The 24,992-nt window shown below is 41.1% G+C and overlaps 1 protein-coding gene and 1 non-coding gene across 7 annotated transcripts in view; one reads left to right on the top strand and one right to left on the bottom strand.

Annotated features, from left to right (window-relative positions):
• Window positions 1–24,662, bottom strand: part of ALMS1 (ALMS1 centrosome and basal body associated protein) — a 203,157-nt gene extending 178,495 nt beyond the window's left edge. For 3 of the 6 annotated variants that reach the window (XM_067007400.1, XM_067007399.1, XM_067007398.1), the window contains exon 1: window positions 24,262–24,662. In XM_067007400.1, coding sequence (XP_066863501.1) covers window positions 24,262–24,600 — 339 coding nt within the window. In that variant the 5' untranslated portion in view covers window positions 24,601–24,662. The remainder of the gene's footprint in view (window positions 1–24,261) is intronic. The other 3 variants (XM_067007403.1, XM_067007401.1, XM_067007404.1) reach the window with 3 other exon arrangements.
• Window positions 10,044–10,116, top strand: TRNAG-CCC (transfer RNA glycine (anticodon CCC)). The gene has a single exon. It is a non-coding gene; the product is annotated as a tRNA-Gly (tRNA).
• Window positions 24,663–24,992: the final 330 nt, after the last annotated feature.

Below are 24,992 nucleotides of genomic sequence, written 5' to 3' on the forward strand. Positions count from 1 at the left end.
CCGGGAAAAAAAAAAAAAAAAAACCAACTCAAAACAGATTTAGATAAACTTAAAACTATAAAACTTCAAAAACTCGTTCTCAACTGGGCAAGATTTTGACACCCTCTTCTCCCCTCAACCGTGATACATTTGGCAATGTTTGGAGACATTTTTGACATTTACCAACATAGGGCAGTATTACTGATATCTAGTGGGAAGAGGCCAAGGATGCTGCTAAATATCTTACAATACACAGGACAGTCCTGTAAAATAAAGAATTATCTAGCCCATATAGCAAAAGCACCAAAGCTGAGAAACCCTGTTCTAGAAAAAAATATAGGAGAAAGTCTTTGTGATCTAGGATTAGGTCAAAATTTACCAGGTTAGACATAAAAAGTAAAAACCATAAAAGAAAAAATCAGTAAACCAACTTCAACTGCATCAAAATTAAAACTTCTACTCTTCAAAAAACAAATAGGACAATTCAAAGAAAAACCATAGACTGGGAGAAAATATTTGCAAAACACATAAAGGACTTACATCTAGAATATATAAAGAACTCTCAAAACTCAACAAATGGAACAAATCACCCACAAAAAATGGGGAAGAGATTTAAACCAACCCCTTCACTAAATAAGAAACATGGATGGCAAATAAGCACACAAAAAGATGCACTTTATCATTAGGAAAATGCATATTAAAACCACAATGAGACACCACAACATACCTAGAATGACTAAAAATTTTAAAACAAAAACATAAAAAAACTGACAATACCAAGAGCTGGCAAGGATGCAAAGCAACTAGAACTCCTATACATTGTGGGGAAAGCAAAATGGTACAGGAGCTTTGGAAAACAGTTTGGCACTTTCTTATAATGTTAAACGTACAGTTATCGTATCAGCCAGCAATCCCATTCCTAGGTATTTACCCAAGAAAAATGAAAGCAGCTGTCTACCTAAAAACCTGTACATAAGGGGAATACTACTCAGAAATAAATTTTAAAGAGCTACTGATTTATGCAACAACATGGATGAACCTCAAAAGCATGTGCCAAGTGAAAGAAGCCAGATTCAAAAATCTACACGTGGGACTTCCCTGGTGGCGCCGTGGTGAAGAATCCACCTGCCACTGCAGCAGGCACAGATTTGAGCCCTGGTCCGGGAAGATCCCACATGTCACAGAGCAACAAAGCCCATGTGCCACAACTACCGAGCCTGCACTCTAGGGCCTGTGAGCCACAACTACTGAGCCTGCATGCCACAACTACTGAGCCTGCGTGTCACAACTACTGAAGCCCACACGCCTAGAGCCCGTGCTCCGCAACACGAGAAGCCACCGCAAGGAGATGCCCGCACACGGCATAGAAGAGTAGCCCCCACTTGCCGCAACTACAGAAAGCCCATGTGCAGCAACAAAGATCCAATGCAGCCAAAAATAAATTAATTAATAAATTTTGAAAAAATCTACACACTGCAATTCTGAATGGCAAAACTATAGAGACAGAAATGAGATTCGTGGTTTGCCAGGGACTAAGCATGGGGGAGATGACTGACTACAAAGGGACACAAGGAAACTTTTTGGGGGTGATGGCAATCAAATGTGTAGCAGTTATATAAGTGTATGTATTTGTCAAAGCTCATTGAACTGTACACCTAAAAGAGTTAATTTTGCTGTATTTAAATTATACCTCAATAAACCTGACTTTTTAAAAAATGAGGATATCAGAAAATAGAGACCAAAAAGTCTTGAAAATTTCACTTAACAGGAAGCAGAATATTAAACGGGGCAGTAGCTGGAGGAAAGAAAGGATGAGACATTTGTACTCAAGTTGCTGGAGCTGATAAGGTCTAGACTGTGACCACAGGGTAAGTAGGGATAGGAGAAGGTTGGGAGGAGTGGAAGAAAAATATCTCTGCACATTAGATCAAAGATCCAAGAGTTTCAGACACTGGATGGGTAATGTAAGCTGAAGTGAAAGAAACTAAAAGAAGACAGTGTAGCAAGAGCTATAGTTTTCAATGAATAAACAAAAGTTAACTTGGATGACAGTGGCAAGGATGAATGAGCAGAATAACCAGGAGGAGAAAAGAGGGGAGAGAATTAGGAAGTGGTAGAATCCTCCAATTCTTCTGAGGAACCCAGGCATAAAGGCAGAAATGAAGAGCTACAGGATCTATCCATGGTTTATATTTTACAAAACAAGGACCAAAAAAAGGGAAGATATCCATTTTTGGACTGTGCTCTACCATAAACATGCCCTCAGAGAATATACAGCTATTTAGGAATATACCTCTGTATTCATTTCCTAAAGCTGCCATAATGAACTTACATAAAGTGGAGGGCTTCAAACAACAGAAATTTATTCTCTCAGAGTTCTGGAGCCTAGAAGTCTGAAATCAAGGTGTTGGCAGGGCCATGCTCCATCCAAAGCCTCTAGGGAAGGATCCTTCTTACCTCTTCCTCCTTCTTGCAGCCCCAGGCATTTAATGGCTTATGGCAGCATAACTCCATCTCTGCCTCTGTCTTCACATGGCTGACCTCTTCCTGTGTGTCTCTCTCTCTTACAAGGACACCAGTCATATTGGATTAAGGGCCCACCCTAAATCCAGTATGATCTCTTCTTAACTTAAACAGTTCTATCTGCCATCACTATATTTCCAAATAAGGTCACATTCTGAGGTACTGCAGATTGGGATTTGAACACATCATTTTGGGAGACACAATTCAACCCATAACAATCCCCCTTCCACTTAATGATCACAGAGTACCTTGCCTTTTCTGGTCAGGGTTTCTCTTAACCCTTTTCAGTCGGCGACAGTAAATCTCCTTCCTCCATACCTTGCATTTAATGGATAATAAATGCAATTTAGGGGAAATTGAAGGTACTAGAAGAAATCTGATACTCAAGTTATTAGATAATCAACATTAAATATTTAATCATTATGAGTAAAGATGCATTTTTTTCTCCAAAAAACATATATGAGGCTTTATCCTATCTGCTCACAATTTTTTCCATTTCTTCTAAGTTTATTACTATGTTCTAGATCAGTGGTTCCAAAGTGTGGTCCAAAGATCCCTGGGAGTCACTAACACCCTTTCAGGGAAGTTAAGTGGGCCTCCCTTTTCTAACTACAAATCTATGAAAGGTCAGATTTTCTTCCCATAATTCAACCAAAACAATATATCCCAATGGACTAAATGCAGAAGCAGATCTGAGAATTCAGTTAGGATGGTTAACTTTATGTGTCATCTTGGCTGTGCCACAGAGTGCCCAGATATTTGGTTAAACTGGGTGTGTCTGTGAGGGTGTGTCTGGATGAGATTAACATCTGATCCACACACTAGGTAAGGGAGACTGCCCTTCTGAAGGTGGGGAGGCCTCATCCAATCCATTAAAGGCCTGAATAGAAAAAAATGCTGAGCAAAAGATAATTCCCTCTCTGCCTGATGGCCTTCAAGCTGGGACATCAGTCTTCTGCTTCGGATTTGGACCTGAAGTGGAACTTACACCATCAGCTCACCTGGTCCTTGGACCTCTAGGCTTGGGCTAGAACATACACCATCAGTCAGCTCCGGGTTCTCGGGCCTTCAGATTCAGACTGGAACTATACTATCACCTCTCCTAGATAGCCAGGTTACAGATCTTGGGGATTCTCAGCCTCCATAATCACATGAACCAATTCCTTACTTTACATATATATATATATATTTGTATATACCTATTTACATACGTATATGTTTCCTATTGGTTCTATTTTTCTGGAGAACCCTGCCTAATACACCAACTGTCTTCTAGTAAGCCTGACATTAAAGAGATATGCAAAACTGTAAAACAATGCCACCCTTTCAACTAATTATCTTTTGTTTTGGAAAATAGCCATTTTTCATTTAAAAATATATTTTTATGTTAATATGTAATGGGTTTGTTATTTCTAAATAATTTTTTTTTCCTTTGCGGTACGCGGGCCTCTCACTGCTGCGGAGCACACGCACCGGACGCACAGGCCTAGCGGCCATGACTCAAGGGCCCAGCCGCCCCACGGCACGCAGGATCCCCCCACAGCGGTAGGCGGACTCCCAACCACTGCATCACCAGGGAAGCCCAATAAATTTTTTTTAATGTTTTAATTTTTTTGCAAGCTAAATATTGATACAGATAACCCTTATAAACAAAAGCTCTTTAAAATACTTTTGAAGAATGTGAAGGAGTCCTGAGACCAAAACAAAAAGTACACTGCTGTTCTACACAATTAAGGCTGCCAAAGATCTATTAGAAAAATGGAAAATTAAAGTAATTCACCTCTTTCCATTCTTCATAGCTAAGTCAGAATTTCTCATGCTGCTTGCCAAAAGATAGTTTGCCAGTTATACAAGACATACCTGATCATCCCCAGAACCCCACTGAGCTGTTTTTTCCAAAGAGACCACATTAGTATCAGAAATCTGTGTTCCACCATTATTTTGATATAATGGCTGTTGCCATACATGACAGGTCAATGGAACAACCTGATAATCAAGAGTTAAATAGAATAATAACACAATCCTTATAACTAAACAATAATAAAGTCTAACATTTAGATTATGTTTCTCTGTTTATAAAGCACTTTCACAAATATAGTAACATTGGGGCTTCACAACCACTATCCAAATTATCTTCACTTAAAAATAAGGAAACAGGAATTTAAGGTTACCCAGTAAGGACTCAACATATTCCAACAAACCACAGCAGTTCTTTAACCTCTTATATTTGTAGCAGTAAAAGAAGCAAGCAGAAACAAGCAAGTTACCTATTTTACAATCTTATTATTTGAGACACCTAAGAAATTAACTCTAATAATAGAAACTAAAATCATCTTACAGCATGGAAAGTGGGGACAAAGTTAGGTTCATTTTGTGAAATCAGGAGTTGAAGCGGGGCTCTCCCATCTGTGAAAGAAGGCAATAAAAGCTGTGACTACTGCCCAAGGCTGAAGCAATGCACATGGAAAAGATCAGAGGTAATCAAACAAAAGTGACCTCAGTCAAGTCACCTGCTGGTTCAGGGACTGGTTACGGAGATTTTCCCCAATATTCCTGGAGAGTCAGAACCCAAAGCTTCCAATATAAACCTTCCTTATAAAGAAGGAGCCACAAGGGGCAAGGCAGAGACAACCAAGAAAACACCAGGTAGAGAAGGATGCACCAAAAGACAAAACCAAATAACACTCCTGCTAAAAATGAGATTACAAACTATACTTTCAAAAGACTTTAAAATGAGAATTTCTCAGACCCTTAAAGAGACTGTTTTTTTGTTTTTTTTTTTGCAGTACACAGGCCTCTCACTGTTGTGGCCCCTCCCGTTGCGGAGCACAGGCTCCGGACTCAGGCTCAGCGGCCATGGCTCACGGGCCGAGCTGCTCCGCAGCATGTGGTATCCTCCCAGACCGGGGCACGAACCTTTGATCCCTGCATCGGCAGGTGGACTCTCGACCACTGCGCCACCAGGGAAGCCCAAAGAGACTTTTTAAAAAGACACAATTTCCATTAAAAAAAGAAGAGGTTATTAAAAGTAAAACAGGCAGTTATGAGTCAAGAAAAGATGAATGCTAACACAACCACAAATGTGAAAGAGCCTCTGAAGGAAACCCAAGGTCATAAGATTTTTTCCCCCAGAATTAAAAGTTACTACACTAACAAAACATTTTTACAGAGCGATTACAACAATGTGCTTTTGACCATAGGAAGGCAAGCTTAACTTAAAATCTATTCAATTATTAAAGAGATTTCTATGGTATCAACTCTTCCAAGAGGTGTTTCTCAAAAGGTAGAATACCATGGGGCACACCCACCTTGCTTCAATGGCATTTTTTAAGGGATAAAGAATAAAAAGCAAAGAAAGGCATTTTGAAAATTCATTTTGGCATTTGAAATCCCTAAATAAATAACAATACAGCCAATGTTTTGGCACAGTTAGTCTTCTTTGAGCCCTCCAGGAAAGAATGCCAAAATGAATGTTCAAAATGGCTATTCACTGAAACTAAATAATACTGGGTGTAGAGCACAGGGTGTTGCCTTTGAAAGTAGATGATTCACATTAGCTTACGAAAACAGTTTGATTCATTAGGATATTTGTAGAACACTAATGATACAACATTAAGAAACCAGCACTTCGACAACTAACCCAACATGTGAGAAAAAAGAACACTCTCATTTTATCAGCTAAAAAAAAACCCCAAAAGTTAAAATTAAATATTAAAAGTTCTTATTAAAAAATACATTTCCCCGAATTTACTTTTCTTTCTTTTTTTTTTTTTTTTTTTTTTTTTTTTTTTTTTTTTTTTTTTTGCGGTATGCGGGCCTCTCACTGTTGTGGCCTCTCCGTTGCGGAGCACAGGCTGCGGACGCACAGGCTCAGCGGCCGTGGCTTACAGGCCTAGCCACTCTGCGGCATGTGGGATCTTCCTGGACCGGGGCACGAACCCATGTCCCCTGAATCAGCAGGCGGACTCTCAACCACTGCGCCACCAGGGAAGCCCCGAACTTACTTTTATTGCCTACTTGATGGTTTATAGACTTCACTAAGGAAATTAATTTATAATAATTCCCATATGTTTGATCAGTTTTCTCAGTTGCCTCTGGATAGTGGCATAATCCAAATACTTGAAAGAGAATTCTTAAAATGAATGCTTCAAAACTAAGCAGGTGCCATCAGCAACTCTCTGATCTGAGCTTAAATGTCTTTTTTATAAATAGTTTCAGAGTCTTTACCCAAGTCATTTTTTTTTTTTTTTTTTTTTTTTTGTGGTATGCGGGCCTCTCACTGCTGTGGCCTCTCCCGTTGCGGAGCACAGGCTCCGGACGCGCAGGCCCAGCGGCCATGGCTCACGGGCTTAGTTGCTCCGCGGCATGTGGGATCTTCCCGGACCGGGGCACGAACCCGTGACCCCTGCATCGGCAGGCGGACTCTCAACCACTGCGCCACCAGGGAAGCCCCCAAGTCATTTTTTAAAATTAAAAGTTAGCAGACTGGGTCTTCCCTGGTGGCCCAGTGGCTAAGACTCTGCGCTCCCGATGCAGGGGGCCCGGGTTTGATCCCTGCTCAGGGATATAGATCCCCCATGCATGCCACAACTAAAGATCCCATGTGCCACAATGAAAACCCTTTGTGGCACAACTAAGACCCAGTGCAGCCAAAATAAATAAGTAAATATTAAAAAAAAAAATTAGTGGTCTTCCAACTACATGTTGTCTATCAAAGAAACGTTTTAGATGTAAGGATACATATCGATTCCAAGTAAAAGGATGGAAAAAGAGATTTCATGCAAATAGTAACCAAAAGAGCACGGGAGTGGCTATATTCATTTCAGACAAAATAGACTTTAAGTCAAAAACAGTTACAAGAGACAAAGAAGTACATCATATAATGATAAAAGGGTCAATTCAGGGCTTCCCTGGCGACGCAGTGGTTAAGAAACTGCCTGCCAATGCAGGGGACACAGGTTCGATCCTGGGTCCGGGAAGATCCCACATACTGCGGAGCAACTAAGCCCATGAGCCACAACTACTGAGCCTGAGCTCTAGAGCCTATGAGCCACAACTACTGAAGCCTGCATACCACAACTACTGAAGTCCACGCGCTTAGAGCCCATGTTCTGCAACAACAGAAGCAACTGCAATGAGAAGCCCTCAGCTAGAGAAAACCCACTCAAAGCAGCGAAGACCCAATGCAGCCATAAATAAACAAATAAATAAATAAATTTTATTTTTTTAAAAAAAGGGTCATTCACCAAGAAGATTTATAAGTATTTACGCACCAAACCTCAGAGCTCCTAAATTAATGAGGCAGATGTTGAAAGAACTGAAGGGAGAAATACACAGCAACATAATAATATTAAGAGGCTTCAACACCCACTTTCAATAATGAACAAAACAACCATACAGAAGAATAAGGAAATACAGAAATTAAACAATACTACAGACCAATCAGACATAACAGATATATATACAGAACACTCCACCCAACAACAGCAGAACACATTTTCTCAAGTACACATGCAACATTCTTCAGGATAGAACACGTGTCTAGCCACGAAGCAAGTCTTAATAAATTAAGGAAGACTGAAATCATAATACACAGTATCTTTTCCAATCACATTGGAATGAAACTAGAAACAAACAGCACAAGAAAAACTGGAAATTTTACAATATGTGGAAATTAAACACTACACTCTCACAAAACCAACGGGTCAAACAAGAAGTCACAAAGGAAATTAGAAAATACCTGTACACAAATGAAAACACAAAATGCCAAAAAACTTATGGACGCAGCAAAAGAAGTACTAAGAAGGAAGTTTATAGCCATAAATGCATATATTTTAAAAAGGCAAGATCTCAAGTAAACAATCTAACTTGTACCTCAAGGAACTAAAAGAAGAACTAAACCTAAAGTAGGCAGAAGGAAGGAAATAAGATTAGAGCACAAATAAATGAAATAGTCAACAGGAAAAAAAAATCATGAAACTAAAAGTGTTTTTTTCAGAAGATCAACAAAATTGACAACTTCTTAGCCAGACTGACTAAGGAAAAAAAGAAGACTCAAATAATAAAATCAGAAATGAAAGAGGGACTATTACTACCAATGCCACAGAAATAAGGATTATAAGAGAATAAATACTATGAACAACTGTATACCAACAAATTGGATAGCCAAGAAGACATACATAAATCCCTAGAAAGACACAACCTACCAAGACTGAACAATGAAAAAATAGAAATCTGAACAAATATATAACTAGCAAGGAGATTCAATCAGCAATCAAAAACCTGCCAACACAGAAAAGCCAAGGACAAGATGGCTTCATTCATCCTCAACAAAATACTAGCACACAGAATTCACAACACATTAAAAGATGTATACACCACGATCAAGTGGGAATTAACCATGGAATGTACGGATGATTCAACACATAAAAATCAACCAATATAATACTTCACATTAACAGAACGAAGGACAAAACCACATGATTATCTTGACTGATACAGAAAAAGCAGCTGACAATACTCAACACCCTTTCATGAAAAAGCAATCAACAAATCAGGAATGGAAAGAAACTAATCAATATAATAAAGGCCATTTATGAGGGCCCACAACTAACTCACACCACACTCAACGTGTAAAACTGAAAGCTTTTCCTCTAAGACCAGGAACAAGGCAAGAATGCCCAATCTTGCCACTTCTATTCAACACATTATTGGAAGTCCCAGCTAGAGCAAAGTGCCCCCAGGAATAAACTCTCACATACATGGTCAAATGATTTTCAGCAAAGGTATCAAGACCATTCAATGGGAAAAGGATAGTCTTTTCAACAAATGTTGCTCAAAAAACTGGATATCCACATGCAAAAGAATGAAGTTACACTCTCACCTAGCAACATATACAAAACTCAACTCTAAATGGATCAGACTTAAATCTTAAGACTTAAAACTATAAAACTCTTAGAAGAAAACTCAGAGCAAAAGTTGCACAACAGTAGATTTGGCAATGATTTCCTGGATATGATACCAAAGGCACAAGCAACAAAAGAAACAACAGACAAACTGGACTTCATGAAAATTTTAAAATTCTGTATATCAGAAGACACCAACAACAGAGTAAAAAGGAAACCTGCTGTATAGCACAAGGAACTCTACTCAATGCTCTGTGGTGACCCGGAAGGAAATCCAAAAAAGAGGGGATATATGTATACATATAGCTGATTCATTTCACTGTACAGCAGAAACTAACACAACATTGTAAAGCAATTATCCCCCAATTTAAAAAAAAAAAAACAGTAAAGAGGCAACCCACAGAATGGCAGAAAATATTTGCAAATCACATATCTGATATGGGATTAATATCCGTAATAGATAAAGAACTCAAACTCAAAAACAAAACAAAACACCCAATTAACCAATTATCAAATGGGCAAAGAACCTGCAGAGCCATTTCTCCAAACATATACAAATGGCCAATAAGCACATGAAAAGATGCTCAACATCACTAATCATTAGAAAAATGCAAATCAGAACTACAATGAGGGACTTCCCTGGTGGTCCAGTGGTTAAGACTCTGTGTTCCCAATGCAGGGGGCCCAGGTTCGATCCCTGGTCAGGGAACTAGATCCCACATGCTGCAACTAAGAGTTCACAAGCCACAACTAAAAGATCCCACGTGCTGCAACTAGGACCCAGTGAAGCCAAATAAATATTTTAAAAATCAATTAATAAAATAAAATAGATAACCAACAAGGACCTACTGTAAAAACAATTTTTAAAAACCTACAATGAGGGCTTCCCTGGTGGCGCAGTGGTTGAGAATCTGCCTGCCAATGCAGGGGACACAGGTTCATGCCCTGGTCTGGGAAGATCCCACATGCTGTGGAGCGGCTGGGCCCGTGAGCCATGGCCACTGCGCCTGCGCGTCCAGAGCCTGTGCTCCGCAATGGGAGAGGCCCATGTACCGCCAAAAAAAAAAAAAAAAAAAAAAAAACCTACAATGAGACATCACCTCACACTCATCAGGATGGCCGTTATCAAAATCAAAAAAAAAAAAGAGAGAGAAAATAACAAATGTCGGCGAAGATGTGGAGAAACTGGGACCCTTGTGTCGTGTTGGTGGGAATATAAAATGGTACAACCACTGTGGAAAACAGGAGAGAGGTTCCTCAGAAAACTAAAAATAGAACTACCACATGATCTGGCAATCCCACTTCTGAGTATATATCCAAAGGAACTGAAGGCACTGTCTCAAAGATATTTACAAACCCATGTTCACAGCAGCACTACTCACAATAGACAATAGGCAGAAACAATCCAAGTGTCTTATGAACTGCTAAAGGGATAAAAAAATGTGATACAAAAGTACAAAGATTATTCAGCCTTAAAAGGAAGTTAATCTGGTCACATGTTACAACATGCATGAACCTTGAGGACATTAAGCTAAGTGGAATAAGCCAGTCACAAAAGACAAATACTGTATGATTCCTCTTAAATGAGGTATCCAGAGTAATCAAATTCACAGAAACACAAAGTAGAATGGTTGTTACTATGGGCTGGGGTGAGAGGGAATGCGGAGTTGGTTGTTTACAGTTGCAGAGTTTCAGTTTAAGAGTTCAGGACATTGGTTGCACAACAATGCTAACATATTTAACATTACTGAACTGTACACGTTAAAATGGTTAACATGGTTAAGATGTTATGTGTATTTTATCACATAAAATTTTTTTTAAAAAATTTCAATCCCCAAATAAACCAAAACAGAAAATTTCTTTATTTCTTTTACAAGAAATACTAAGGTAAGTGCCTAAGGGACATTTCAGAATGATAAAAGGGTCAATACACCAAGAATACCTAATAGTTAAAAATATATATGCACCTAGCATCAGAGCTCCAAAACACCTTAAATAAAAACTAACAGAACGGGGCTTCCCTGGTGGCGCAGTGGTTGAGAGTCCCCCTGCCGATGCAGGGGACGCGGGTTCGTGCCCCAGTCCGGGGGGAATCCCACATGCCGCGGAGCGGCTGGGCCCGTGAGCCATGGACACTGGGCCTGCGCGTCCAGAGCCTGTGCTCTGCAACAGGAGAGGCCACAACAGTGAGAGACCCGCGTACCGCAAAAAAAAAAAAAAAAAAACGTAACAGAACTGGGAACTGCCCTGGTGGTGCAGTGATTAAGAATCCACCTGCGCCCGGCCCGAAGCGCCGCTGCGGAGGCGAGCGGGAGGCGGGACGGGGCGGGGAGAGCGGCGGGGCCGGCGGGAGGACGCGCGGCGCGCCCGGCGGACGCCGCAGGTCCCATGCCGCGCCGCGACCCCCGCGCCCCTGCCGTCCGCCGCCCCGGGCTCGCCGCGCCGCGTCCGCGCATCCTTAGCCGGGCCACCAAGCGATGCCCGCTGGGCGCCTGCGAAAAGTTTGTCGGCTCCCGCTGAAGGGCAGCGGCGCCCCCGCGTCCCTGCGCCCCGCTCCGGCCAGGAGCCTTCACGTAAATGGGTCCAGTCATGCCTCCCAGTAAGAAGCCGGAAAGCTCAGGAATTAGTGTCTCCAGTGGGCTGAGTCAGTGTTACCGGGGCAGCGGTTTCTCCAAGGTCCTTCAGGAAGACGATGACCTCGACTTTTCTCTGCCTGACATCCGATTAGAAGAGGGGGCCATGGAAGATGAAGAGCTGACCAACCTGAACTGGCTGCACGAGAGCAAGAACCTGCTGAAGGGCTTCGGGGACTCTGTCCTGCAGAGCGTGAGCCCCGTCCAGGACCTGGACGATGACACGCCCCCCTCCCCTGCCCGCTCCGACATGCCCTACGATGCCAGGCAGAACCCCAACTGCAAACCCCCCTACTCCTTCAGCTGCCTCATATTTATGGCCATCGAGGACTCTCCGACCAAGCGCCTGCCCGTAAAGGATATCTACAACTGGATCTTGGAACATTTTCCGTATTTTGCAAACGCACCTACTGGGTGGAAAAACTCAGTGAGACATAATTTGTCCTTGAGTAAGTGTTTTAAGAAAGTGGACAAAGAGAGGAGTCAGGTAAGCCTCTGGGTCTGGAACTCAAGTTTTTCTTTTTGAAATTAAACCTGTTTCTCCATTAAAAAAAATGTTCAGGAATGTAAATTCACCACACGGAAGTAGCAGTTATAAACGGGTAATTCTATCTCATTTCATTAAAAAAAGAAAAAAAAAAAAGAATCCACCTGCCAATTCAGGGGACATGGGTTTGAGCCCTGCTCTGGAAGATCCCACATGCCACGGAGCAACTAAGTCCATGCACCACGACTACTGAGCCTGTGTTCTAGAGCCCACAAGCCACAGCTACTGAGCCGATGTGCCACAACTGCTGAAACCAGCACGCCCAGAGCCCATGTTCCGCAAAGGGAGAGGCCATCGCAATGAGAAGCCCGGGCACCACAGCGAAAAGTAGCCCCTGCTCCCACAACTAGGGAAAAAGCACGCACACAGCAATGAAGACCCAACACAGCCAAAAATAAATAAATAAATAGTTATTAAAAGAAAAAAAAAACTAACAGAACTGAAGGAAAAAAGAGACAATCCAACAATAATTAGACCTCAATACTCCAGGTTCCAAAAGCAGTGGATGGATAGAGATTCTGTGGATGATTCTTGAATATTAAAAAAAACAAAACAAAGCAGAAAAAAAAAACAGAGCAAATGTCAATGGCTTTCCTATATACCAGTAATGAACAACTGGAATTTGAAATTAAAAACACAATACCATTGGGGCTTCCCTGGTGGCCCAGTGGTTAAGACCCCACACTTCTACTGCAGGGGGTGCAGGTTTGATCCCTGGTGGGGAAACTAAGATCCCACATGCCACATGGCATGGCCAAAAAAAACCCCAAAAAACAAAAAAAACACAACATCATCTACATTAGCACCCCAAAAATTAAATACTTAGTTATAAATCTAACCAAATATATACAAGATCAACATGAGGGAAACTATAAACCTCTGGCAAAAGAAATCAAAAAGGAACTAATTAAATGGATGGATAGTCCATGTTCATGGTTAGAAAGACTCAATACTGTCAACGTCAGTTCCTCCCAACCTGATGTATAGATTCAATACAATTCCAATCAAAACCCAAGAAAATTATTTTGTGGATATTGACAAACTGGTTCTAAAGTTTATATGCAAAGTCAAAATACCCAGCACAGCCAGAACAAAATTGAAGAAGCCAAAGTGGGAGGACTGATACTACTTGACTTAAAGACTTACTATAAAGCTACAGCAATCAAGAGTGTGGTATTGGTGAAAGACTAGACAAACGGATCACTGTAACACAAGAGTCCAGAAATAGACCCACATAAAGACAACTGATAATTGACAAAGGAACAAAGGCAACGTAATGGAGCAAAGACAGTCTTTTCAACAAATTATGCTGGAATAACTGGACATCCACGTGCAAAAAGTCAATCTAGACACAGATCTTACCCCTTTCACAAAACTTAACTCAAAATGGATCATAGGGACTTCCCTGGTGGCCCAGTGGTTAAGAATCTGCCTGCCAATGCAGGGGACACAGGTTTGAGTCCTGGTCCAGGAAGATCCCACATGCCGCGGAGCAACTAAGTAACTTAGACCATGCGCCACAACTACTGAGCCTGCACTCTAGAGCCCGTGAGCCACAACTACTGAGCCCGTGTGCCACAACTACTGAAGCCCACGCACCTAGAGCCCATGCTCCACAATGAGAGAAGCCACCACAATGAGAAAATCATACACCACAATGAAGAGTAGCTCCCTCTCACCGCAACTAGAGAAAGCCCGCGCACAGCAACAAAGACCCAACACAGCCAAAAATAAATAAATTTATTTTAAAAAAAATTTTTTAATGGATCATAGATGTAAATGTAGAATGCAAAACTATAAAACTTATAAAACACCTAGAAGATAATACAGGAGAACAACTAGATCACTTTTTAGATACAACACGAAAGGCACAATCCCTGAAATAACTGATAAGCTGTGCTCATCAAAATTAAAAACCTTTGTTCTGTGAAAGACAATGTCAAAAGTATGAGAAGACAAGCCACAGACTGGGAGAAGATATTTCTAATAGACATACCTGATAAGGACTGTTAACCAAAATATACAAAGAACTCTTAAAACTCAACAATATGAAAACAAACAACTTGGTTAGAAAATGGGCAACAGACCACCAAAGAAGATATACAACTGGAATAAGCCTATGAAAAGATGCTGAGTATCATTTATCATTAGGGAACTGTAAAGTAAAACAATGAGACACTACTACCTACCTATTAGAATAGCCAAAATCCAAAACACTGACAACAAATGCTGCTGAGGATATGGAACAACAGGAACTCTCATTCACTGTTGAATGATGGTGGGAAAGCAAAACGGTACAGTCACTTTGTAAGACAATTTGGCAGTTTCTTATAAAACTAAACATATTATTAGCATACAATCTAGTAATCAAACTCCTTGGTACTGACCCAAATGGATTGAAAAGATATGTGTACACAAAAACCTGCACATGGATGTTTAGAGAAGCTTTACTCATAACTGCCAAAACTTGAAAGCAACTAAAATAGCCTTTAGTAGGTGAATGGATAAGATAAACTGTGGTACATCTAGACACGTAATATTATTCAGCACTAAAAAGAAATGAGCTACCAAGTCATGAAAAGACATGGAGAAACTATATTGTACTATAATGGTGGATACATGCCATTATACGTTTGTCAAAAACCATAGAATGTACAATACCAAAAGTGAGCCCTAATGTAAACTCTGGCTTTGGATGTCAACGTAGATTCATTGTAACAAACACACTACACTCTGATGTGGGATACTGACAGTGGAGGAGGCTGTGCATGTGTGGGGGCAGGGGGTGGGTGGGAAATCTCTGTACTATCTGATCAATTTTTCTTTGAACCTAAAACTGCTCCAAAAAATGGTTTGTTGAGGGAATTCCCCGGGGGCGGTTCAGTGGTTAGGATTCCGTGCTTTCACTGCCAAAGGCATGGGTTAGATCCCTGGTTGGGGAACTAAGATCCCACAAGCTGTGGGGTGCAGCAAAAAAATAAAACAAACAACAACAACAACATAGTCTATTGAAAAACAACCAAAGCAATAAAAGCTCTGGTCTAGCAATGTAAGGAGTTTGGAAGTCATCACTTCCATCCCCACAAAAAGAAAAAAAGCTGAACAAATTGAAAATCAACAACTCTTCTTGCATCCACCAGAGAACTGAAATGAAGGGCAAACTACAGTCCCCCAAATTAGAGAGACAAACCGATACAGAGAATCACAACTTAATGGAACAGAATCCCAGAGCAGACACCACCATGGGGACCTGTACTAGGGTAGGAAAGCCTAAATTGTAATTGACAAATTGCTAGAGGCTCAGGGTAGACAACCCTGAGATTTAAAAACTCCTGGGAAACAATCTTAGAGGGGCTCCCACACTTTATGAGTTTTACCTCCAGGAACTGTACCAGGTTCCACAGTTAAGATCAGACAAAAATCTCCTCTTGCTCTGGCAGGGGGAGGGCAAAAGCAGCCATTTTGAAATAAGCCTAGAGCATTCTGTTCTTAGCAAGACCTGCCCTCAAACGAAACTATTTTACCAGAGCCCGGGGTTTTACCAGAGACTAAGTGATGTAGGGGAAGGGAAATACCCAACTCCAGACCCCTTCTAGCTTTCCTGTCTCACCTAAGGGGAAAACAATGAGAAACCCTAGTGAAGATCACAGCCCAGGGAAAGTCCTAATAATAGGACTATAGAACACTTACCCTCCACCCACACCTTACCATTACATCAACAGGGCTCCTGATAATGATGGTATATGAATGAGAGAACAGCACAACTCATACCTTACTTAAGAAGTCCTCAGAGGGACTTCCCTGGTGGCACAGTGCTTAAGAATCCGTCTGCCAACACAGGGGACACAGGTTCAAGCCCTGATCCAGGAAGATCCCACATGCCGCGGAGCAACAAAGCCCAAGCACCACAACTACTGAGCCAGCGCTCTGGAGTCCGCAAGCCGCTACTACTGAGTCCGTGTGCCACAACTAATGAAGCCTGTGCGCCTGGAGCCACCCCAACAAGAAGCCTGCACACTGCAACAAAGAGCAGCCCCCACTTGCTGCAACTAGAGGAAGTCCGTACACAGCAACAAAGACCCAACACAGCCAAAAATAAATAAATAAAAATAAATAAATTTATTTTAAAATTCCATTTAAAAAAAAAGAAGTCCTTAGAGAAACCCAAAGACAACAGGGGGAACAAAAACAAGGTCACCAGAGGAAATTCTGCCTTTGACACCTACAGCTATAGCAAACAATAAACACAAAATCAACTCTAACCAGATAAACTTATAAAACTTCACATTAAAGCTCTATTTACTTCAGTTCCTTTCATATCATATTCATTCAGTACATGCCTGGCTTTCAACCAAAAAATTACAAGACATACAAGACAAAAACAAAAATAGTTTGAAGACACAGAGCAAGCATCAGAACCAGAATCAGATAAGGCAGACATATTTGAGTTTCAGTTTGTAAAGATGAAGATGTTTTGGAGATGGATGGTAGTGAAGATTACAAAACAGTGTAAATGTACTTAATGCCACATAAAAATGGTTAAAATGGAGAAATTCCCTGGTGGTCCAGTGGTTAGGACTCAGTGCTTTCACTGCTGGGGCCATGGCTTCAACCCCTGGTCAAGGAATTGAGATCCTGCAAGCCACGCAGCACAACCAAAATAAATAATTTTTTTTAAAGGTTAAAATGGTAACTTTTATGTTATATATATTTTACCACAATTTTTTTAAAAAGAAAAAGAAATCAAGTTGGAAAAAAAGAAATGAGCTACCAAACCATGAAAACACATGGAGGAAACTTAAATGTATATTGCTAGGTGAAAGAAGCCATTCTAAAAAGGCTACATAGGGACTTCCCTGGTGGCACAGTGGTTAAGAATCCGTCTGCCAATGCAGGAACACAGGTTCAAGCCCTGGTCTAGGAAGATCCCACATGCCGCAAAGCAACTAAGCCTGTGTGCCACAACTACTGAGCCTGTGCTCTACAGCCCGCGAGCTACAACTACTGAGCCTGCATGCTGCAATTACTGAAGCCTACGCACCTAGAGCCCATGCTCCGCAATAAGAGAAGCCACCGCAATGAGAAGCTCGCACACCACAATGAAGAGTAGCTAGCCCCCACTCACCACAAGCAGAGAAAAAGCCCACGCGCAGCAACAAAGACCCAACACAGTCAAAAATAAATATATTTATTTTTAAAATAAATAAATAATAAAAAAATAAAAAGGCTACATACTGTATGATTCTAACTATATGACTTTCTGGAAAAGGCAAAACTGTGGAGACAGTAAAAATATCAGCAGCTGCCAGGGTTTCAGAGGAAGAAAGGGAGGGATAAACAGGTAGAGCACAGGGATTATTTTAGGCAGTGAAACTGTTCTGTGTGATACTGTAATAGTGGATATAAGTCATTATACATTTGCCAAAACCCACAGAATGTACAAAAGTGGACTCTGATAAAAACATGCAGTTTAATTAATAATATATCAATATCTGCTTACCAACTGTAACAAATGTGCCACCCTATTACAAGATGTTAATAATAGAGAAAACAGGGGAGGAAAAAGAGGTACATAAGAATTCTGTACTTTCTGCTAAACATAAATCTGCTCCCAAAAAAGTCTATTAATTAAAATGAAAAAAAAAGGATAGCTACCTGTGACAAGACCAACAAGGAAATATAAGATGTGAATACTCTATAAACAAACTACGTCTATGGATATTATAGAACACTCCATCCTAGGGTAGCAGAATACACCTTCTCAGCATACATGGAACAACTCCAGTACAGACCATGTTAGGCCATAAAACAAGCCTCAAAATTTTTTAAAAATTTTATTTTATTGAAGTATAGGTGATTTACAATGTTGTGTTAATTTCTGCTGTACAGCACAGTGACTCAGTTATAAACATAAGCCTCAAATTTTTTAAATAATTGAAATCATGGAAAGTATATTCTCCAACCAAAATGGAATGAAATTAGAAATCAGTAACAGAAGGAAATTGAGGAAATTCACAAATACGTGGAAATCAAGCAATAGACTCCTAAATAACCAATGGGTCAAAAAAAGAAATCACAAAGAGAATTTTCAAACATTTTGAGATAGACAACAGGCAGAAAACAACCCAAATGTCCATCAATTGATAAATGGATAAAAAAATGTAATATATATCCATACAATGGAATATTATTAAGTCATAAAAAGGAATGAAAAATTGATGTTATATACATGGATGTTTCCTAAAAACATTATGCTACGTGAAAGAGTCCAGTCATAAGACCACATATTGGAATTTGCTGGTGGTCCAGTGGTTAGGACTCGGTGCTCCCATTGCCAGGGCCCTGGGTTCGATCACTGCTGGGGGAACTAAGATCCTGAAAGCTGTGTGGCATGCACCACATATTATATGATTCCATTTACATTAAAGGCCCAGAATAGGCAAATCTAAAGAGAGAGAAAGTAGATTAATGGTTGCTTAGCAGAATGGAAGCTAGAGGGGTGATAGCTAAAGTATACAGGGTTTCTTTTTGAGGTAATGCAAAAATTGTTCTAAGATTGTGGTGGGCTGCACATATCTATTAATTTACTGAAACCACTGAATTGTGCATTAAAATTCAGGGTAAATTGTATGGTATTTGAATTATATCTCAACAAAACTGTTAAAAATGTTTTTAAGTAAGCCAGGTAAGCATTCAACACATTAAGTAAAATTAAATAAAATAAATCTAGGGAAATAGTAAAAGATGAGAACTGAAATTAATGAATTAAATGATGAAAAGCAATAGAATTAAACTTAAATCTAAGAGCTGTTTCCTTGGATGAAAACAATTAAAACAAATCCATAGCTAGTCAGATCAAGAGACAAATAAAACATAATCATATAAAATCTGGAATGAGAAATGGAAATAACCACAGATGCAATAGAAAAAAATAAAGAATACTATGTAACACTCCATTATAATTAACTAGAAACCCTTGCTGAAATGATTTTCTAGAAAAATCATAAATTACAAAATTAAGCCAAGAAAAGTGAGAGAGTATATACAGATTATAACCCTGAAAGGAATCCAGAGGCACAGTAGTTTCACAAGTGATTATTTTTCAAACATGCAAGAAAATCTTACATTATTTAAACTGTTCCAAGACACAGAAAAATAAAAATCTTCCCAGTACCTTGCAGAAAAACAGCATAATTCTGATTCCAAATTTGACAAAGAAAGGTCAAGAAAACTTTTTTAAAAACTTAAACCATTATCATTTATCAAATATCTACAAATAAAATCCAGCACTTCCTTAAGAGAAAAACATGCAATAACTGATCGTTTTTATCCTAGAAGCACAAGAAAGGATTAATACTAAGAATAAAATCTGTATTAACAGGTCAAAAAAGATTAAGAATTGTACAGTGTAGATAAATTAGGAGATGGGGAGCAGGAAGGTATAGGGGTTCGGGCCTGTGTTCTCTCCTTCTATGAAATGGTAACCTGTTGAGAGGAGAATGCTGAACATTGGGTGAAATGAAAAAGCAGAAGAAATTGAAGGAGGAAACATAAAAAGATTTCCAAGCACTGTTGATGACCCATTTAAAAGTTGGAGACCAGACTTCCCTAGTGGTGCAGTGGTTAAGAATCTGCCTGCCAATGCAGGGGACGTGCATTGGCCTACTAAGCCTACATGTTGCAACTACTGAACCCCATGCACTCTAGGGCCTGCGTGCCACACCCACTGAGCCAGCGTGCTGCAACTACTGAAGCACGCATGCCTAGAGCCCAGTGCTCCACAAGAGAAGCCACCGCAATGAGAAGCCCTCTCACTGCAATGAAGAGTAGCCCCCACTCGCCGCAACTAGAGAAAGCCCACACACAGCAATGAAGACCCAATGCAGCAAAAAAAAAAAAAAAAAAAAGTTGGAGTCCAAGTGGTCAAATGGTACAAACTTCCAGTTATAAGATAAATAAGTACTATGGATAAAATGCACAACATGATAAATATAATTAACACTGCTGTATGTTATATACAAAAATTGTTAAGAGTAAATCCTAAGAGTTCTCAACACCAGAAAAAAATTTTCTTTCTATTTCTTTAATTTTCTAGCTATATGAGATGACTTATTGTGATAACCATTTCATGATGTATATAAGTCAAATCATTCTGCTGTGTATCTTAAACTTATACAGTACTTTATGTCAATTATATTCAATAAAACTGGAAGAAAAGTAAATAAACAATAAAACTAAAAACAAAAAGTTGAAGACCAAGAATTTCTATGCTACCAATCCACAGAATTGAATTATTTTCCCTAGAACAGTTCAGAAATTTAGGTTTAGGAATTTAAAGTAGAGGTGTTTGAAATGGTCCATGTTGAATGGGCTGCAGGACCAGCATAAGACCAATAAAACAAAGGCTCACTTCCCTGAACTCAAAAAAACTTGGTTGTAAGGCTGGTCATATTTTGCATTGAACTTAAAACAGTTCCACGCCTTAGCTCAGTTTCATTAATAGGACTTGCAAACTTAATCAACACCTTACAGATCACCACTAGAACATCCTAATTGCCTACTAAGAGAGATACATGAGAGTGAATCAAATATTACAATTTTGTCATTTAACTTGAGACTAGACTGAATGAAATTAATGTTTCCTATCATTTGGTGTCTTCCTTTGAATACACTGAATTAAATACTACACAACAAACTCATCTTCAAAAGTTTTGTAGTTCAGGGCTTCCCTGGTGGCGCAGTGGTTAAGAATCTGCCTGCCGATACAAGGGACACAGGTTCGAGCCCTGGCCCGTTAAGATCCCACATGCCGCGGAGCAACTAAGCCCGACTGCCACAACTACTGAGCCTGTGCGCCTACAGCCTGTGCTCCGCAACAAGAGAAGCCACCGCAAAGAGTAGCCCCCCGCTCACCGCAACTAGATAAAGTCCACGTATAGCAACGAAGACCCAACACAGCCAAAAATTAATTAATTAATTATTTTTTTAAAAAAATTTTATAGTTCAAAAATTTCTAGCAAGAAACATTAAAGTTTCTCCTTTAAACATTTTCCAACTTACACCAGTAAATCTTAATATGTTAGTGAACAAAAAATTATTTTAATATTCTTTATATCATCTTAAAACTACTTTTAATACAGCACATCACCCACACCTTCACATACCCTCCAAGGTAAATAGGACAATATCTGATTTCTCTCAAAAACAGAAACAAAACACCTCTATGGAAAAATCACTCTGGGCTCTAAGAAGCAATATCTTCTATTACACATAGATAGATCATTGTTAGATAGGGTAATAATTTTTTCACACTGGCTGTAATAAGAGGTAAAGTGGTTTAATTAAAATCTTCTAGGAATATTAAAGTTATATGTTAATAATTATTCAAACAAGAAGTCATGGAACAAAATTAAAGTTATCCACAAGTGTGGCTTTAATTATGGTCCATATGTAGATAACTTCAAATGTCCAGTCCAGACCCCTCCTCTGACCTCTAAAACCAAACCCATAATCTTAACACCCATCCCAACCATCCCATCACCCCACCCCATGGCCACCACCCCTACCATAAACATGGCCATATTTCAACCATTTATCCAATAACCTGACACCTTCTTGCCCTAGTGTTCCACATCTAATCCATTATTAGTGTAATATTAATGTAAAATTAGTGTATCAGTGTGATTACTTTACCTCTTAAATATCTCTCGAATCAGTCTACGTTTTTCTATATCCACCAACACTTCCCTATTCCAAAATATCATCATCATCATTTGCCTGGAAATGATGCAATGACCTCCTAATTAGCATCCCTGACATAATATTGCAGCTCCCCACCCCACCCTGCTGTCAAAGCTGTTCTCTACTGTGCTACAAAGTGATCTTTCTGAAACACAAATCTTATCTTATACCCCCTTTGTTTAAAACATTTTCAATGACTTCCCGGGATAAAGCTTCCAAATCCCTTGCATAGCACACAAAGCCCTGAAATCTCTGCTCAACCCATATTGGCTTTTGGTTCCTTGAAAATGCCACGCTTTCTCTTACCTACAGTACCTTTCCATGTGCCTTTCCCTCAGCTGCAAAGCTCCTTCCTTTTCCCTTCACCTAGTTAATTGTAACCTGTCTTCAGATCTCAGCTTGTCATAACTTTTGTCTGCCTCTCTCTCTAGACTGAGTACACTAGAAAAGCAGAGACAACAAATGTTTGGGTTCACCAAGGTTCCATGGCATTCAGCACAATGTGTGGCCCATGAAGAATGCTCAATAATATATGTTCAATGAATTCAGCACCGATTGGAATATTTACCAGGCAAAACAACAACTATTACTCTTTAATGATCAACAGTCTACAGCATCAATGTCCAGTAGAACTTTCTGTAGTGATGAAATTATTCTATACCTGCACTGTCCAATTACATAGCCACTAGTCAAGTGTGACTACTGAGCATTGTTTGTACAACAGAGGCACTGAATTTTTAATTTTATTTAATTTTAACAAATTAAGATGTAAGGAGCCACACGCTGCTATGACTACTGTATTTAACGGCACAGGCCTATACAGTCTTTCCTCTGTCTTTTCAATTGTTGTACTTTGTTGTTTTACTCTGCAGTTGACATCTTGCCTAAGGAGCAGTCCTAGACAATAAATCTTAGGTTTCTTTTTGTCCCCACAATGTACCTTTCACAGAATAGAAATTTAATAAATGTCTGATGACTAGATAACCGAATTGTATAGCAAACCTTTCCTTTGTCCCTGAAAAGGAATCAATTAAATACAGTTATTTTCAAAATGATCTTCAGGAGCCAACCATAAAATCAGCTCTTTCTAGTTTTCCAGACAGTTGGGAGCTGCAACAGAAGCCTCCTGCGTTTCTAAGCCCCTCCTACCGGCTGGGAACCCCTTTATTGCTACAAACGAGAGGTCAGAGAAGCACAGCTGGCAAGAAGCCTCTAGAGACTAACTACTCAAAGGGTGCAGAGAATCCACTCTGCTCCCTCAAGGGGAGTCCCGCCCTTCAGGCAAACTAATCTAATTGTCTCCCCAACAAGATAGTCCCTGGGCAACCACTGTCTCCACTCCTACAACGCCCTTTTCCCCTCCCTCAGGGTGTAAGGCCCACCTCCTCCCCAAAGCGTTTCTAAACCACAATATTGGCTCCTCTGAACATCTGGAGTAATTAAAAAAGCCCAGGGGAGAGAGGGAGGGTGGGGAGGAAACAAGAGAGATCTTTGCCTGAAATAACAGGAGATTTGGAGTATTCGACCAGAAGCCTGGGTAAGAGTCGGGGCCTAGGAGACGAAATGGCCCGACAAGCCTTTCAAAGCACGCGTACTGGACTTCCCTGGTGGCGCAGTGGTTGAGAGTCCGCCTGCCGATGCAGGGGACGCGGGTTCGTGCCCCGGTCCGGGAAGATCCCACATGCTGCGGAGCGGCTGGGTCCGTAAGCCATGGCCGCCGGAGCCTGTGCTCCGCAACGGGAGCGGCCACAACAGTGAGAGGCCCGCGTACCGCAAAAAAAAAAAAAAAAAAAAAAAGCACGCGTACTATTTGTCAGGCACCGTGACAGGCAGAGAGCAAGAGGCAGCCCGCAAGGGAGAGCAGGCAAAGCGCTCAGGGACCACCCCTCACCCTGCCCGACGATGGCCCATACCCATCCCCGACCCGGCTCACCTTCCCCGGGCTGGTCAGCTCGCCCTCCGAGTAGCGGTGCCTCGGAAGCGACGGCTGAGGCAAAGTCCCGCAGGGGTACGCCTGCAGCCAGGCCTTGGCCTCCTCATCCTCCTCGTCGTCCGTACTCTCCCGGCACTGGCTCTCGTAGTTAAAATCCGCGTCCGGCTCCCGCCCCTCCTCTTCCTCCATCTCCTCCACCACCACCACCTCGTACTCGTCCAAGTTCTCCGCCTCCTCCGCCTCCTCCGCCTCCTCCGCCTCCTCCTCCTCCTCCTGCTCCTCCTCCTCCTGCTCCTCCTCCTCGAGCTCTCCTGGCCACGGCATGTCCTCTGGCTCCATATTGGCGTCTAGCTCTAGGAGGCTGAAGAGGAGGAGAGGCGGGGGGGGGAAGGGAGGGGAAAAGAGCCTACTGGCGGTTGCGGCCGCGCGCCGGCGCAGAGACCGCCGACGCCTCGCGCCGGCGTCGCGCGGTCTGGTCGGGGCAGGGAGTTTGCGCTCGTGTTGCTAAGGGTGCCCCGCGGGGGAAGCGGGAAGGCCAGAGGGGCGGAGCTGCTGACAGGTGATGCACACGCCTCGCCCCTGTCACGAGATGGGATCTTGCTCGCAGTACTGTAAGCTCACAATAAACCCGGACTGGGCTCCTGTCGGAAGAGAGGAGAATTTAGTCCTCGGCTGGGCCGAACCAAAATTGAATTTTGCCCCTGCACAGAGGGACTATCAGACTCTCAGAC

The sequence above is a fragment of the Kogia breviceps genome, chromosome 11 (assembly GCF_026419965.1).
Source record: "Kogia breviceps isolate mKogBre1 chromosome 11, mKogBre1 haplotype 1, whole genome shotgun sequence".
Lineage (NCBI taxonomy): Eukaryota > Metazoa > Chordata > Mammalia > Artiodactyla > Physeteridae > Kogia > Kogia breviceps.